Source organism: Sapajus apella, unplaced genomic scaffold (genome assembly GCF_009761245.1).
Source record: "Sapajus apella isolate SASKATOON/1434 unplaced genomic scaffold, GSC_monkey_1.0 scaffold59, whole genome shotgun sequence".
In the NCBI taxonomy this organism is placed as follows: domain Eukaryota; kingdom Metazoa; phylum Chordata; class Mammalia; order Primates; family Cebidae; genus Sapajus; species Sapajus apella.
This window is the reverse complement of record NW_022436999.1, coordinates 14,010,154-14,027,297: the sequence shown is the minus strand read 5'-3', so window position 1 is coordinate 14,027,297 and position 17,144 is coordinate 14,010,154. Positions and strand designations below refer to the sequence as shown.

Here is a 17,144-nt window from a genome sequence, read left to right as displayed (position 1 = left end):
GCATCCTGTCTTTCTTTTAGTGAAGGTGATTTTCTCTGGTGGTATAATTTAATTTTTTACTTTCAGTTTTTTAGTATCTGTTGTATATTTTTTGATTTGAGGTTATTATGAGGCTCCCAAATAGTATCTTATAACCCATTATTTTAAACTGATGACAACTTAACACTGATTGCTTAAACAAACAGACCAATAAACAAGCAAAAAGAGGCAGATGATGTCCTTATCTCACGATGGTCTGCAGATGTCCCTGTGGGAATGTCAACAAGCAAAAAGAAAATTAATAAGAACCCTACACTTAACTTCATCCCCTCACTTTTTGCCATTTTGTTTTTTTCTATTTATGTCTTATTGTACTGTGACTTGAAAAGTTGTTGTAATTATTTTTGATCAGCTTGTGTTTTTTCTTACCACTTAGGTAACAGTGATTTATATGTCACAATTACAGTGTTATAATATTCTGTGTTTTTCTATGTATTTACTATTGCCAGTGAGTTTTATACTTTCAGGTGACTATTTGTTGCTCATTAATGTCTTTTTATTTCTGATTGAAGTATACCCTTTACCATTTCTTGTAGGAAAGGTTTGATGTTGGTAAAATTTCTCAGCTTTTGTTTGTCTGGGAAGGCCTTTACTTTTCCTTCATGACTGAAGGATATTTTCACTGGATATATTATTCTAGCATTAAAGTTTTTTTTTTTTTTTTTTTTTTTTTTCTTAGCACTTTAAGTATGTCCTGCCTCTCCTGGCCTGTAGGGCTTCCACTGAAAAGTCTGCTGCCAGACATATTGGAGCTCCATTGTGTATTATTTGTTTCTTTTCTCCTGCTGCTTTTAGGATCCTTTCTTTATCCTTGACTTTGTGAATTTGATTATTAAATGCATTGATGCAGTCTCCTTTGAGTTAAATCTGCTTAGTGTTCTCTAATCTTTTTGTACTCAAATATGGGTCTCTTTCTCAAATATTGATAGCTTTGGGAAGTTCACTGTTATTATCCCTTTGAATAAACTTCTACCCCTGTCTCTTTCTCTATTGCCTCTTTAAGATAAAGAACTCTTAAATTTTTCCTTTTGAAGGCTATGTGCTGGATCTTGTAGGTGTGCTTCATTCTTTTTTATTCTTTTTTCTTTTGTGTCCTCTGACAGTGTATTTTCAACTCATCTATCTTCAATCTCACTAAGTTGTTCTGCTTGATCAATTCTGTTAAGATATTCTCATGAATTCTTCAGTATGTTGATTGCATTTTAAACTCCATAATTTCTTCAGAATTCTCTGGATTACAAGGCAGAGACTCTTGTTTTCTTTCCTTACTTTCTCTCAAACAAATGATGTCTCTCCTGTGTGTTGAGCGTCTAGAGCTGGTGGTGGCACGACACAAGCACCCCTGTGGTCACCACCACTGGGACAGTGCTGGGTAAGACCTGAATCCAGCACAGCACTGGGTCTTACCCAGGGCCCTCTATAACTACTACCTGGCTATTACCTATGCTCACCCAAGACCCTAGACTTCTAGAATTAGCAGGTGGCAATACCAGCCAGGCTTGTGTCCTTCCCTTCAGGGTGATGAGTTTCTCTAGGCCCAGGCATATCCAGAGGTACTATCTGAGAGCCAGGGACTGAAATAAAAAACCTGAGAAGTTTATGTGATGTTTTGTTGTGCTGTGGGTGACTTGCACTCAAGCCATGAGATGGAGTCCTTCCACTCTTCCCTTACCTTTCCACAGGCAGAGGAGCGTCTCCCTGCAGCTACCTCCACCACAGGCTCAGAGGGAGTACCGCCAGACTGCCACCAACATTCCCTTAAGGCCCAAGGGCTCTTCAGTCAGCTTGTGGTGAATGCTGCCTGGCCTGAGACTCACCCTTCAAGGCAGTAGGCTCCCCTCTGACTCAGGGCATGTCTAGAAATGCCAACCAAGAGCCAAGATCTGGAATTGGGGACCCCAAGAGCCCTCTTGGTGCTCTACCCTACTGTAGCTGAGCTGGTATCTAAGCTGCAAGACAGAGTCCCCTTTACTTTTCCCCCTGCTTTTCTCAAGTAGAAGGATTCTCTCTTCATGACTACCACAGCTGTGAATATGGTGGGTTTCACCTGAAGTCAGCATATCTCAGAGTCTCACCCAAGGCCAAGGGAGTGTACTACTGAATATTGCTGCTGGTTATTTAGGGCCTGAGGGTTCTTCAGTCAGCAGATGATGAATCCTGGCAGGACTGGGTCCTTTCCCTCTAGGCAGTGGGTTTTCTTCTGGTGCAAGGTGTGTCTAGAAATGTCCTTCAGGAGCGAGGGCCTGAAATAGCAGCTTCATGACTCTGATTGCTGCCCTATCCTACTATGGCTGAGCAGATGTTTACGATGTAAGACAAAGTCCAAGTTACTCTTTCCTGTCCTCTCCTCAAGCAGAAGGAAGGAGTCACTTCCATTGCTGTGAGCTGTGCTGCCCGGGTTTTGGGGAGGGGTTGGGCAAGCCCTCCCTTAGCTGCCCTGTCAGGTGTCATGCTAGTGATGTCTGAGTCCACTGGCGCTGAGCCCAGCGCAGCACTGGGACTTGACTTGTAGTTGTAGTTCTTGTGGCCTAGATTGCCTTTCAAATGTATTTAGGACCCCAAAGCACTTTATCCTGCTGTGGCAAGGCTTTCCCAAATTCAGGTTCTGACCACTGGGTTAGGCAATTCCCCTTTGGCTAATGTTGGTCTAAATGCTACCTTTGTGGGTGGGCTGTGACAGGGCAGCACTGAGTTCAATGCAGATTTCCGCAATTGCTGCATTATCCCTCCCCCATGCGCTCAGGTGCTCTCTCAGCTCCATGTGATCGCTGCTGGGAGATGGGGAAGTGGTGGCCTCAGTGATTCAAACTTGTTTTGCTAACCACATCAGTGCCTCTTTCAGTGATATGAAGTCAAAATCAGGTACTGTGATAGTTGACTTGATTTTTGTTTCCTATGTAGGTGCTTTTTTGTGTGTAGATAGTTGTTAAATCTGGAGTCTCAGTTGTCCAGACACAGGGAATGATTCTGCCAGCACATAGTTCACATGTTATCATAATGAGGCTATAGCCTCCTCAGGTGGAAACTTTAGCATGGTAATGAGGAAATTTCATGGCGGTTTGTCCGTAAGTTGCTGGGTTATGCCAGGAGTTGATTCTCACCAGCAAGCCTGTAAAACAGGCTGATTGCTCAAGTTGGTTAAATTCTTATAATCCCTGGAGACCCTGCCTGCCTGCTTATACAACAATTAACTGCATTTACTCCTGCAAGACTTCCTGAAAATTTGATATTAAGAGAGTTTTATAAAATCAGACATTGGAGGTTCAAGGAAGAGAAGTGGACTCCAAGGATCATGTCTTTGGGATGAGGACACAAGGTGGAGAGGGTGTGATCCCTCTATCCTATGGTTTTAGAGATGAGGCATCCCTGACTGTGATCTGGTACCTGAAGCAAAGAAGGTCCGCTCCATTTTTCTTTACAGGAAACGTGGCTCCAGCTTTCATTGTCCCATCTTGTCCTTCTGCTACTTTGAGCTTGTGAAAAGAGTGGACTCACTTCCAGACCTGCCCTATTTTACCTACAGTCGGTGGATTCTGTTGGGCACTGGGATTTCCTGAACCTGGTATCCCTGTGCAAACTTTTAAGTTCACAGCCTCTCCTTGGAGAAGCAAAATCTCAATAGCTTCTCCAGAGGAGAGACTTAAATACAGCTGCTTTCTGATGCCACTACTGAAATGGAGTCATCCAAGGAATGGAAATTGCTATTTTTGAGGGTCTGGAAGAGGAACAGAAATATAGAAGTCAGAAATTGCAGACTGAAGGACCAAGGTGTGGATCTGATGGCATCATATCTCTGTTGTATTGTGAGTCAGGCCATCCAAAAAGACCCACTCGGTCCCCAGAACAATCACTTGATTGCTACACCTGTCTATAACTTGCAAGAAGGGGCTTCCCCTTCCTGTTACTCATGGATTCTTGAGTGAAGCCCTGTAATGGAGGCCAGGGCAAGGGCTCTCATTATCCATTTTTTCTCTCTCTGGGTCTACAAATCCCTAATTCTAGAGGCTGTGCTTTCTGACAGGCGTTGAATGAACCCTTTGACTCACCACTGGGGACAGCTGTGGAGGGCAGAATAGGCAGGAGCCAATCACCTTGATGAGTGCTGGCAATTCTCTATCTTCCTCCTCCCCTTTCTCCTTCCCAAGTGACCAGATGCTCCCCATCTCCAGGACATGGAAGTTTTGGGGAAGATACCCATCTCTCCTCCAGACAGTATTACAATCTGTCCATAATGCTGTCTGAACAATTTATCTCATTCCACATTTGACTCAAATGCTGGATCCACCTCTAGTACAATTGCTAATAGCTGGAGACTTGATGCAGTCATTTAAAAGAAATATCTCTGAAGCTAAACTTTTTTTAAATCTTGGTTTTACCATATTTATAGCATTCTTGACTTTTTCTACTTTCTTTTTTGTTTTCTATCATAATGTTCAATTCTATAAAAATGTATTATTCATAAATCATAATCAAACATGTGCATTTTAAGTTTATTCACTGCAGCCTCTATATCTCATGAGATAGAAATCATGCCTATAAAATCCAGATTTGTACCATAAAGCATCAAATGGGACCTGAGTATTGGGCTCCATTCTGGAATACAACTAAAACAAGTGGAGATCTGTACACAAGTTATAGGTGGGTGTAGGGGCAGGGGTCAGTGGATGGAAAATTACGTAGAGGAGATATCAAGGCCAGGGAACCAATGCTAAGTTGACTCAATTGGATATTTTTTTTTTTTTTTGAAGGCAGTCCAGGAATAAGGTATCACATGGAGGATGATGGGGGAATTAAGGAATTTGGTCAGATATTGAGGGTGAGAGATTCATGATAAACCAAGTTAGGAGGACTTCTTTAAAACCCGACTCTTGTTTGGGCACTGGTGGCTCATGCCTGTAATCCTAGCACTTTGGGAGGCTGAGCCAGGCAGATCACCTGAGGTCAGGAGTTTGAGACCAGCCTGGCCAATATGGTAAAACCCTGTCTCTATTAGATTGCAAAAATTGGCCGGGTGTGGTGGCGCATGCCTATAATCCCAGCTACTTGGGAGGCTGAGGCAGGAGAATAGCTTGAACCCAGGAGTCAGAGGTTGTAGTGAGCCGAGATTTCACCACTGCACTCCAACCTGGGTGACAAAGCAAGACTCTGTTTCAAAAAGTAAATGAGTAAAAATAAAAATAAATATAAACCTGACTCTTTAAGAAAGGACTAGGAATGAATGACCTAGTTGTGGAGAGGGCTCAGAGGAGATGACTAAAGTTTGGTGAAGGCAAGAGTCTTGGACAGTTGGTAGATGTCAGTTGAGACCTTAGCTTTTCAGCCTAAAGCAGGGAGAGGGATAAGTCCGTGCTGCTTCATGACAGAAAAAAGTCTCTTATCCTGAAATCTCTCTATTTCCCACAAATCTCAGGTTAGAGGAAGGAAAAATCTCTAGATTGTCAGTAAATGACAGCAGAGCAGCTGAAGTAGACACACGACACTTCCAGATGAATTTCCAAAGCAGTTTATTGCGAGGTTCACAAGGCACTTCAGCTCAGGAAACCTGAAGGGGTATGGAGACTGATGAGGATAGAAGCTGATACCCAGGGTACATGGAGGGATGGGATCTTGGCTATGACTGAGGAGCTTGGCAGATGAGCGATGACGAGGAGTACTGATACAGGAGCTTAGATGATGGTATCCAGGTGAACCGGAACCACTGGATACTGTGGAGAGTCCCGTTGTTCTCTGTTGTCACATGCCACTACATAGAACATGTTTGCTTGAGTTGAGGAATACACGCAGTTTGAAGTAGTCGGTGGACCTGTGAGGTTACAGTAGGTTAAAGGCACCTGGACTCCACTGTGATGACAATTGTTGAGAGATGCATTACGAGGGCAGGTCATATTTGCGTTACCACAAACATTAACTACATTAGCAAAAGTTGTATGAAGAAAAGTATTTTGGTTTTTGCATCGAGTTCCATACTTGTTAATTGCCTGCATTGCAGAGTTGCAGCGGAGGGGCGTTGTTTGGATGTGCTGGAAGCGAAACCACTGAGCCCTGGAAAAATTCCGGGGTCTGGTATGGAGTGAGCCCTCCACACCCAAAAGCCCCAACAGAAGAAGCAGACAAATTTTGGAAGTGAACAGTTTTGGAACCATATTTCCTGTAAGAAAAGAAAAGAAGAGAAGTAACTACTCCCTGATCTGGTCTCGGTTATGACACACTGTGGTGTCTCACCCCACAGGCCCCTCTGCTGCCACGTGGGGGTTCCATTTCCTTTTTCTTCTTGTCCCCAAAGTGTGCCACATCTCCTAAGCACTAACTTCAGCTCACCTCTCCCTCAGTTGCTGACCAATCGCTGCCCCTCCTGTCCCAGCTCTGGAGATGTTGACTTACCCAGTCTCTGCACTGCGGCTCCTATGAGAACTGATCCAGCTGATCGTTCTGAGGTTCAGGGGCAGCTGGTCTTCCCTACCTGGAACTGTTTAAATAAACCAGCTCTTGGTGGGTTGGGCCAGCAGAGCCAGGAGGGAGGGTCTGACTCTTGGCCATGCAGAAACCCACAGATTGGCACATGGTCTACTGTTCAATCAGCCTTTTTATCTGATGACTTGGCTGAGCAACAGATACCCAACGACAGCCCTGTTGCTCTTTCTGCTATAAGGACTCTAATTCCAAGTCATCCTGTGTAAGACAGAGTTTTACCAGTTGAATCTGGACTCTGGATGAAAACTATATGCTGCCTGCAGAATGACCACAGATTTTGTAACTGTCCTTTGGGCAGGCCACTAAATGAACAAAGTATATGAAGGAAGGCATAGTAGGTAGAACAAATAAAGCCACAGAGGGCTGTTAGCCCAGGAGGAACCCAGCTTCCCCTTCATTTTTAGTAATATCTTTGCCCTCTCTCACAAATGCTCTCTATCTCATTCACCACTCTTTTTTGGAAACTTCAGCTATTAATTTCTTGGGGCAGAAGAATCTGTAGATAATTAAAGCAATCTGCTCCACATATTTGAGGGATATTTTCTTTACTCCTCTTGCATTGGATCCACTTTCTCAGTCTTGCCCTGATTATTGCTTCCACTTAGTGTAAAGTTACATAACCTAAAAACACACGGAGGAAGGTTGTAAAATCTGGAAGAGAATGAATGAACATTTGGTGTCATGAAAGATTCCAACCTAGCACTCACTATTCCTGTGTTCTTTTCAGTCTATGGTATTTTCTACAAAACAGTGTGTTGTGGGGTTGTCATTTATCTTCCTGGTAAGTTTCATTTTGTGATAGTAACAAGAAACTGGTTCTGTATTTACAAAATGAACATTTAAGGACAGAGCACTGTATTTCTGAAAGTATAGAAGTGTCCCAAGTTCAAGTGATTCTCTTGCCTCAGCCTCCCGAGTAGCTGGGATTACAGGCTCCCACCACAATGCCTGGCTAATTTTTGTATTTTTAGTAGACATGGAATTTCACCATGTTGGCCAGCTGGTCTCAAACTCCTGACCTCAGGTGATCCGCCCCCCTTGGCCTCCCAAAGTGCCGGGATTATAGTCATGAGCCACTGCTCCTGGCCACTAAAATTGTATTCAGAACATGCTCATAAGATTTTTATGATTGTTCCTTGTATAGATTTCCTGTGTACACTTCCAACTACTTCATTTGCCTGCAGAACTAACACAAATGACCTACTTTGATATTTGTGACCTTTGGGAGAAGATTGTTTTTTATGAAGCAAGAATAAGGTATAAGCCAACGTTAAGCAAAATTCTCTGTACTTCAGCATGATTTTGTCTTTGACAGACACAAGCCACTTCTTCCAGGTTCTTTATTTTATTAGCATAACTTGTCTTGCAGCCTAATTTAATGACACATTTTCAGACCTGATCCATACTTCCACTGAGAGGAATAGTCAGAATTGTGCCCTAGTATTAAGTGCCCTAGTATTGTCATTTTTTTTTTTTTTGGAAAGTGATGAACATTGTAAAATATTGTCCCAGAAAAAGACTTTGCATTTGTGGTAAAAACCTCTGTTGAGGCCATACTTGCAATTTCTTCAGCCCCAGGTTACCCTTGCAATATTGCTTTTTTTTTTTTTTTTTTTTGAGACAGAGTTTTGCTCTTGTTGTCCATGCTGGAGTGCAATGGCGTGTGATCTCGGCTCACTGCAACCTCCGCCTCCCAGGTTCAAGCGATTCTCCTGCCTCAGCCTCCTAGTAGCTGGGATTACAGGCATGTGCCAGCATGCCTGGCTAATTTTTTGTATTTTTAGTAGAGATGGAGTTTCACCATGTTGGCCAGACTGATCTTAAACTCCTGACCTCAGGTGATATGCCCGCCTTGGCCTCCCAAAGTGCTGGGATTACAGGTGTGAGCCACTGTACCCAGCCAGTATTTGCTCTTAACCTGCTGACAGGGAGGTATCAAACCATCAATACCTTCCTGTACAGAGATTTCCCTAATGCAGCAGTGGCTATCTATGGGAAAGACAATCCACACTATTTATTAGGTTGGTGCAAAAGTAATTGTGATTTTTTCCATTAAAAGTAATACAAGATTGTCATAATAATATGGTGCAGGTTAATTAAATTGCACAAATGGAGTAATATTCAACTTACCTAAGTTCTAAAGATATTTGGTGTACTGAGCTATTCCTGGTCTCTTGAACCTCAGAAAGATAGTCTTAACCCTTCCTTCCTGTGTGGGGCCTCCTGCTTATCTCCTCTGAAAGCCATTGAACAACTAGATCTGATCCCTTTGACCAAGTTTCTGGCACGAAAGAGGAAAAGACTAAGCCTTTCTTCTTTTTCCTCAACTATAACAAGTCCTTTCCCTCCCTGGAAAGGGAAGAAATGGAAATAGAGCTCAGATGGAATTATGGAGAGGTATGTCTTAGGAGGGATGAAATAAAGTGTGTTTTCCAAGAAACTGGAAAATTGCATTCATGTCCCATTGCATATTTAAAAAGTCTTTCTTCTCTTCCTTCCTTCCCTTCCCCCCTTTCTTCTTTCTTTCTTTCTCTCTTTCTTTCTTTCTCTCTTTCCGTCTTTCTTTCTTTCTTTCTTTTTCTTTCTTTCTTTCTTTTCTTTTTCTTTCTTTCTTTCTTTCTTTCTTTCTTTCTTTCTTTCTTTCTTTCTTTCTTTCTTCTTTCTTTCTCTTCTTTCTTTCCTTCCTTCCTTCCTTCTTTCCTTTCTTTCCCTCTTTCCCTCTTTTCCTCTTTCCCTCTTTCTCTCTTTCTCTTTTGCTTTCTTTCTTTCTTTCTTCTCTCACTCTGTCACCCAGGCTGGAATGCAGTGTTGACATCTTGGCTCACTGTAACGTCTGCCTCCTGGGTTCAAGCAACTCTCCTCCCTCAGCCTCCCGAGTATCTGGGATTACAGGCATGCCCAGCTAATTTTTGTATTTTTGGTAGAGACAGGGTTTTATCATGTTGGCTACATTGGTTTCGAACCCTTAACCTCAGGTGATCTGCACACCTTGCCCTCCCAAGGTACTAGGATTACAAGGCATGAGCCACCAGGCCCAGCCTTATTTCTTTTCATTGATACATAATGGAAGTACATATCTTCAGGGTATGTGTGATCATTTAATACATTCATATAACATGTAAAGATCACATCACGAAAATTGGGATATCCATTACTTTTTCTTTATTTTAGAAAATTCAAATTCTTGTCTTCTATTTTGAAGTGTTCAGTAGATTATCATTAACTATAGTCATCTTCCTGATCTATCAAACGCCAGGCCTATTTCTTTTATCATTTCTTATATTTAAACCCATTAATCAACCTCTCTTTATCACCATTGCATTTTGAGCACATAGATGCATTTGCTGAGATTTCAGGGCTCACAGGAAATGAATTATTATATAGGTTAGTGTTTCTGTAAATGAATTTATTATATAAGTTTTGTGTCACAGTGATGTTGGGTGTAGATTTGTCATAGTCTTGTCCAGATACCAGCTCTGACTTTTTCTATTTGAGATTCTCACCATAAGAGTTGCCCAGGGTCAGGCGCAGTGACTCGTGCCTGTAATCTCAGCACTTTGGGAGGCCGAGGCAGAGGGATTGCTTTAGGTGAGGAGTTTGAGACCAGCCTGGCCAATATAGTAAAACCCCATCTCTATCAAAAACATAAAATTTAGCCAGGCATGGTGGCATGCACCTGTAATCCCAGCTACTTAGGAGGCTGAGGTAGCAGGATTGCTTGAATCCGGGAGTCAGAGGCCGCAGTAAGTCGATATCGTGCCACTGCCCTCCAGCCTGGGAGACAGGGCAAGACTCTGTCTCTTAAAAAAAAGAGTTGGACAGTTATTCATCCTTTCTATGCCTCTGTTTTATAATTTGTAAAATACAACAACACATACGTTGGTTTGTAGGGGAAATTTAATGTGGTAATTTGTGTGTGTGTGTGTGTGTGTGTGTGTGTGTATGTGGGTATGAAATAATGAAATATGTAGCATAAAACATTGCAAAAGGAAAAAAAATCTTGATAAGGACGATCAATCTTATGCATCAAGGTGTTAGTGTAGTATGTGTTATTGTGTTATTCCCTCTGTGGTGTTTACAATAAGACAGTATGCTTGCTTCTTTACCTTACTCCCCAAAGTTAAGGCACTGGAACTAGAACTCAGAGTTTTATCTTTTTTTGACTAAGTGCGACTTAGGTGGACAGCAAGTCATTTTGATAGGGCCTCTGTTTCTCAGGAACCCTTACCCAAACTGAAATAGAAAAAAATCACCTTTTAACATCTTGCATTTACTTGTGAAGTCAGAAAAAAGGGAAATAGATCATCATAAAAATTATATTTTCCATCAATTTAGTGGTAAATTTGAGGAACTGTCTTAGCAAATAATTAGAGCAACTTTTCATGATAACAAAATATAGTACCTGCATGATTTAGTCTCTTTTTGTACAGAATTTGATGAATTTGGCCAAATCCTTGACCTTGAGCTTCATTTTTTTTTCCTACTGTCCTTGGATCCTTTATTCATCTGTAAAAATATTTTCCAAGGTAGAATTAATTTACAGCTCTAGATGAAACTGCACACAAATTATGAAATATGTACAACAGGTGGAAAGTGAGGTGACTGATATTAGAAAGTACACATAAATATTTAAAATTGTTCCTTATTATGCATTTCTTTTAATGGGAGTGAATAATTAACACATTAGTCCATAATGTTATGTATATTATTGCTTAGGGCCATGTTATATAAATGCAAGAGTTAGTGAAACTGATAATATTAGTTAATAGTACAAGGGCCATGGTCCAGAGATGCTTGATGTCTGGAAAACCCTGAGATCAAGAGTCGGGCTTGCCTAAGTCAACAGCCTACTTGCCTAAATTTCTCAATTTGTGATAATTCATTTATTGCCCGACAATAGTCACTATGACTGACATTTTTTAGTAAATCGTACCTTTTCTTCAAAAGGATTCTTGGCCTCTTACCCTGTCAAGATATGCTCTTCCTTTGAAACCAGGATATTTTCCTTCACGGAGCATCATCCCTTACTCCATCTATTTGAATCTCCTATTTGGCTCACATCCTTCCCTTAAGAAGAGCAAGCTTGGTTGTCCATCTAAAGTAATGGACTTAAAAAAAAAAAGATTAGAGTTTGACTCCAAACTCTGCTATTCACCAACATGTGACCTCAAACAAGGCACTTATCTTCTCTCTTCTACCAGGAAAATGTTAAAATTCTTTATCTCTTATATCACAAATACACAGACCTAATAAGTCTGATGGTGGGACACCCTGCATCCTGAGCACAGGTGAAAGTCTATGGTGTCTCTGAAAAAGTAGAGGCAAGGGTTACCTACAAGACAGTCCTGCTGTGAGTCTTAATAAAAATGCCTTGAATGAAATAGCTACCACCATGTGGTGTTGGGTTCCTTTTTTTTTCCCGAAGCTCAATGAAAAATTACAATGTATGTAAATGTTGAGTGATGCTGAGATTTTATCAGCTAGATAGTACCTGTAAAACGAAGATTCCTCTTGGGTCTAAGGAGTTTTGGGCCCTTTGATCACGTATTAGACTAGAGGTAGGCAAAGGGAAGGAAGATAGCCAAGAAGAGGAACTACTACATTATTGTTTGTTGACTGAGAGATATCTCCCAGGTTATTAACCAGTCCTCTCATCTAGACCTCAGAGGCTTGAAATTATCCCATAGTCTTTGTGCTAATGTTTTCTCTTGCTCCATTAAATGACAGTTCTAAATGTCGGGACCTCACATCTTCTCTACAATAAAATTGGTTACAAGCATTTTTTTTTGCAGTTTAAAAATAATGATGTAATCTGTATATAATAATTTTATTTCAGACAATTGTGCTTCTTTCTTCCTAAATTAATAATGATTTAGGAAAATCAGATTTACACAAACAATGCACAAATGTCAACCAAATTTCCTTTACACCTTTTCCTACACATGCACTCACACACGCACACACACATACCTATGCTGCAGAGTATCAGATTTCTAAATAGTCTGAGCTGGAAGGAATTCCTAAGACATTTACACCAAACGCCTAACTTTCCAGCTGAGGAAGAGTAATGGTAGAGTGATCTGTTAAGCACACTGAAAAAATTAATGATAGAACTGAGTATTAGAAGGTATCTTTTTGCGGCTGGGCATGGTGGCTCACACCTGTAATCTTAACACTTTGGGAGGCAGAGGTAGGTAGATCACTTGAGGTCAGGAGTTTGAGACCAGCCTGGCCAACATAGTGAAACCCTGGCTCTACTAAAAATACAAAAATTAGCCGGGCATGGTGGTGGGTGCCTGCAATCCCAGCTACTTGGGAGGCTGAGGCATGAGAATCACTTGAACCCAGGAGGTGGAGGTTGCATGAGCTGAGATCATGCCACTGCACTCCAGCCTGGGCGAGAGAGAGAGACTCAGTCTCAAAAACAAAAACACATCTTTTTGCTTTGAGAATTATATTAGTACTATGTGTATTCTATTAGTACAATTCAAAACTGAGATGGGTGACCTTAAACCATCTGGAGGGTTTGGAGATGTAGATGTAGTGTTTAGCAAGATGACTATAGTTAGCAATACTGTATTGCATACTTGAAATCTACTAAAAGGGTAGACCTCATGTTTTCTCACCATGAAAAGGAAAATGGTAACTATGTGAGATGATAGACATGTTAATTAGCTTGATTGTGATGATTATCTCACAATGCTTTTGTATATCAAAAATTGACTTGTATTTCTTAAATATATACAAGTTTTATTTGTCAATTATATCTTAATTAAAGCTGTAAAGAATGAGATTAGTGTATCTGTAATCTGTATAAACTTCCAAGAAATCCTGCAGGGCCAGAGTAGTGAAATGGGAAGAAGGAAAAGAGAGAGAGGCCAAGTGTGGTGGCTCACCCCTGTAATCCCAGCACTTTGGGATGCCAAGGTAGACAGATCACTTGAGGTTAGGAGTTTGAGACCACCCTGGCCAGCATAGTGAAACCCCATCTCTACTAAAAATATATAAATTAGTTGGGCGTGGTGGCGGGCACCTGTAATCCCAGCTACTCAGGAGGCTGAAACAGGAGAATTGCTTGAACCTGGGAGGTGGAAGTTGCAGTGAGCTGATTGCGCCAGTGCACTCCAGCCTGGGTGAGAGGGTGAGACTCCTTCTCAGAGAGAGAGAGAGAGAGAGAAAGAGAGAGAGAGAGAGAGAGAGATGAATATGTAAGAGGGAAGGAGGATGTGGTGAAGTGAGTTACTCAGATGGGTCCTTGCAGAAGCGAAGAGAGATGGAGACAAATGCGAAAAGTACTGAGGCCTGGGGTGTGGTTAAGAGGAGGACAGTATCTTAGGGCGGTGAGACACAGATGCCCTACTCTTCTCATTATTCCTTTCATGATGAAAACGTGACTCAGATGTGGACCCTCTTCTTGTTCACCTCCTGGACAAGATTGTCTTTCTCTAGACCCAGAAATTTGGATATCTCTTCAATGAATTCCCCAGACTCTTCCACCCCATCAACCGTCGTCATGAGGGAAGCCTTTGCACTTGGAATAAGACATTTCTCCCCTGACAGATTTAACTTTCCATGCTCAGCAGCATTTGACAGAGTTGACTGCTCCCTGCACCTTGATAAAGCTGACCTGAGAATGAGCTTCTTGTGACAGAAACAGGAGGAAAATTCTGGTGAGCTCAGGCCTGGTGCCCTCAAGGCAACAGTCTCGTCAAAGATGTCTGCTGAGTTAAAGCATCCCACCCTTTCTGATTACTTCTCCTATGTCCCTGGACTCATGTTCTCAGTCTTCTTCATTAGTTCTTCCCCTTTCTCTCCAGGCTCTTGATGTTGGAGATTCCCAGGGGTTAACTATTCTTTCTTTTCTATGGACACGTGCACTGTCTTCATGATCATATCTAATCTCACAGCTTTTGCTGGGCTTCAGCACACTATATTCCAAAGTATGGCACTTTGGCATGCTGAACGCTTTGAAATAAAGGAGACTGGAAGGGCTCAGATACAGCCTCCAGAATCGTCTCTCTGACCTTCTCCTGGCTTCCTGTCTCTTGTTCCCCTCTCCCCTAAATCGGTCATAAAACCTAGAAATATTACTCCAGTTTTCCCTCTGCTGTTCTATGTAGGAGCTGGCCATAAAGAAATTATCTGACCTACTTTATCTGATAGTAGGTCACAAGACTGATTCCAGGGGGGGTCTTGTCCTATAGCTGGGAAGAAGAATTGCTATTCAGGGAGGCCAAGAAAAATCTAAACAGACAGTCCATGCTAGGTTCCTCCCTCAGTCTATTACTATCAAATCATACCCTTTTTGTCCAATTATGTTGCTACATGGCTGTCTATCCTAGATTGAAACTGAGCATAAAAATGGACAGTTTTCCCTGGATCTTTGGGTCTTCATTTCTGAAGCCTTCTGAGTCACATAAAACTTTAAGTTTTGTTATGCTTTTCTCTTGTTAACTTGTCTTTTGCTATAGGAGCGTCAGACCCTTATGGTGGAAAGGAGAGATATCATACTTCTTCTACCTTTACACTTTCAATATCATCAATTTTCTGACAATGCCCAGATCTTCACTCACTTCTCTCTCCTGAACCCTATACTTGTATAGCAACTTCCTATTTGACATTTCTTCTTAAATGTCTAATAAGCATATCAAATCTAGCATTCCTCAGTAAACACTGATCATCTTTCCTACTCTTCGCCTGAAATTGTTCCTCCCTCAGTATTCCTCATCTCAGGAGAAGGTAAGTCCATTGTCTCTAATTCTTGAAGAGTCTTCCTTTCTCTCATATCCCACATCCAACCTGTCAGGGAAGTCTGTTTCTGCCTTCAAACCACACACAGAATCTGACCACTTCTCATTGCTTTCATGGCTATCACCATTCTGAGTCATCATCACCTTTCACTAGAATTACTGGAAAAGCATTCTCATTGGCCTTCCTGCTTCATCATTGATAGCCCAAGCAGCTAGAGAGTCCTTTTAAAACATAAATCAGATCATGAAACTCTTCTCAAAATCTTTTAGTGCTCTTCATTTTGCCTTGAGTAAAAGCTAAATCCTTATAAAATCTCATGCACTCTTACATGATCCATATTCCCAACTCATTTGCTTTTCAGAACTAATCCCTTACTCTTCTCCTTCCCACTCAGTTTCCTCTAGTTCCCTGACCTCTTGGCTGTTCCCTGAAGACACCAGGAATATCCCTACCTTAGGGCCACCCTAGCCACATCGCACCCTCAATGTGCGTAGCTAACCTCATCTGTGTCTCTCTCAGTCTACTTAAAAATAACTTTCTCAAGGAGATCTATTTTGAATACTTTATTTTAAAATGCTACCCATGGCCAGGTATGGTGGCTCATGCCTGTAACCCCAGAACTTTGCAAGACCAAGGCAGAAGGATCACTTGAGCCCAGGAGTTCAAGACCAGTCTGGGCAGTATAGCAAGACCTTGCCTCTACCAAAAAATAAAAATAAAATTTAAATAAATAAATAAATAAATAAATAAAATAAAGGCTACCCATGTGGAAATAAATAAATGACACTTATGGATTTCTAATCCAAAATTTACTATAATCTTCTTTTGGCCACGTAGCACAACTGGAACCCCTTACCCCGAGTACTTATCTTTTCTGATGGCCTAAGAACTTGAATTTACAGTTAAACTATTGTAAGCAATAACAAATTGTTATGGATCAGTAAGCAGCTTATCAGAACTCAGATGACGAAAACAGAAGTGGGTTTCTCTGTATTTTCCTGTTTCTTTCTCCTTTATCATAGTCCCACTATCAGGCAGATGTTCCTCATATATTCTTAAGATGGCAGAAGCAACTCCACACCTGACATTCTCTCAAGATGAAGTCCTGCCTCCATCTCACAGTATTCCTAGCAAATGTCTCTGACTGGGTCAAGTGCCGATCTCATCTAAAGAAATACAAACACAGAGTAGCTCATTACTAGAGCTAGGGCGGAGCCAGTTCGTCCAAGCCACAAACTGGAGCAAGGTGGAGAAATGGTTTTCTACTTTTGTCTATAAAGTTCTTGTTTATCTTTTCCTAGTTTTTCTCCTTATGAACTTAATATTTTTAATAGTATTGCAAATTGTATCATTTTAACATTTCAGTTTCTGCCTGTTGCTGGTGTGGGGCTCAGAAGGCACCACTCCAAAATATTCCTCTCTAGCATATTGATGACTATTTATTTAGAGAAACTGCCAGCACAGAAATTAACTCTGAAAAGCTTCCCTTTTGTAAAAGAAACTTAGACCTATAAAAGAAATTTTCATTGGTAAAGATGTTTCTGATCAGGAGGAGAGATGCTCCAAGACAATTTTTATCACCTGAGAGACTCTTATCTGCATAACAAGAGCAACCTTTGTTTACCATGTATTTACTACATATTTCCTCCTCTCACACTCCCATAACTTGCACCACCACCCTCCAGAAGCCCCAAGCTTCTGTTTCTTTCTGTAGCTTAAGATGCTTTATAAGCTTTGTTCATCTGGCCCTTCTTTGAGTCTTATATCTTTTTGGGACTCCTATGTATATATACATAATTAAATATAGTTCTTCTCCCGTTAATCTGTCTTATGTCAAATTAACTTGTAGCCCAGCCAAAATACACCTAAAAGGGTGGAAGGAA

General features: G+C 41.3%; 1 protein-coding gene and 1 non-coding gene across 2 annotated transcripts; one reads left to right on the top strand and one right to left on the bottom strand.

The window, feature by feature from the left end:
• The first annotated feature begins 206 nt into the window (after nt 1-206).
• LOC116528742 lies at nt 207-265 on the top strand. Its single transcript, XR_004259174.1, has one exon. It is a non-coding gene; the product is annotated as a small nucleolar RNA SNORD35 (small nucleolar RNA).
• Nucleotides 266-5,526: 5,261 nt separating this feature from the next.
• RNASE2 (ribonuclease A family member 2) lies at nt 5,527-6,530 on the bottom strand. Its single transcript, XM_032245960.1, has 2 exons — nt 6,421-6,530; nt 5,527-6,187 (listed from the first exon to the last, which is right to left on the bottom strand). The coding sequence occupies exon 2, from the start codon at nt 6,180-6,182 to the stop codon at nt 5,706-5,708; it is 477 nt and encodes a 158-aa protein (XP_032101851.1). The 5' UTR covers nt 6,183-6,187; nt 6,421-6,530; the 3' UTR covers nt 5,527-5,705.
• Between the last annotated feature and the right edge of the window lie 10,614 nt (nt 6,531-17,144).

Excerpts from the sequence above, each read along its gene's own strand:
- RNASE2 (XM_032245960.1), bottom strand. The coding sequence starts at position 6,182 with ATGGTTCCAAAACTGTTCACTTCCAAAATTTGTCTGCTTCTTCTGTTG.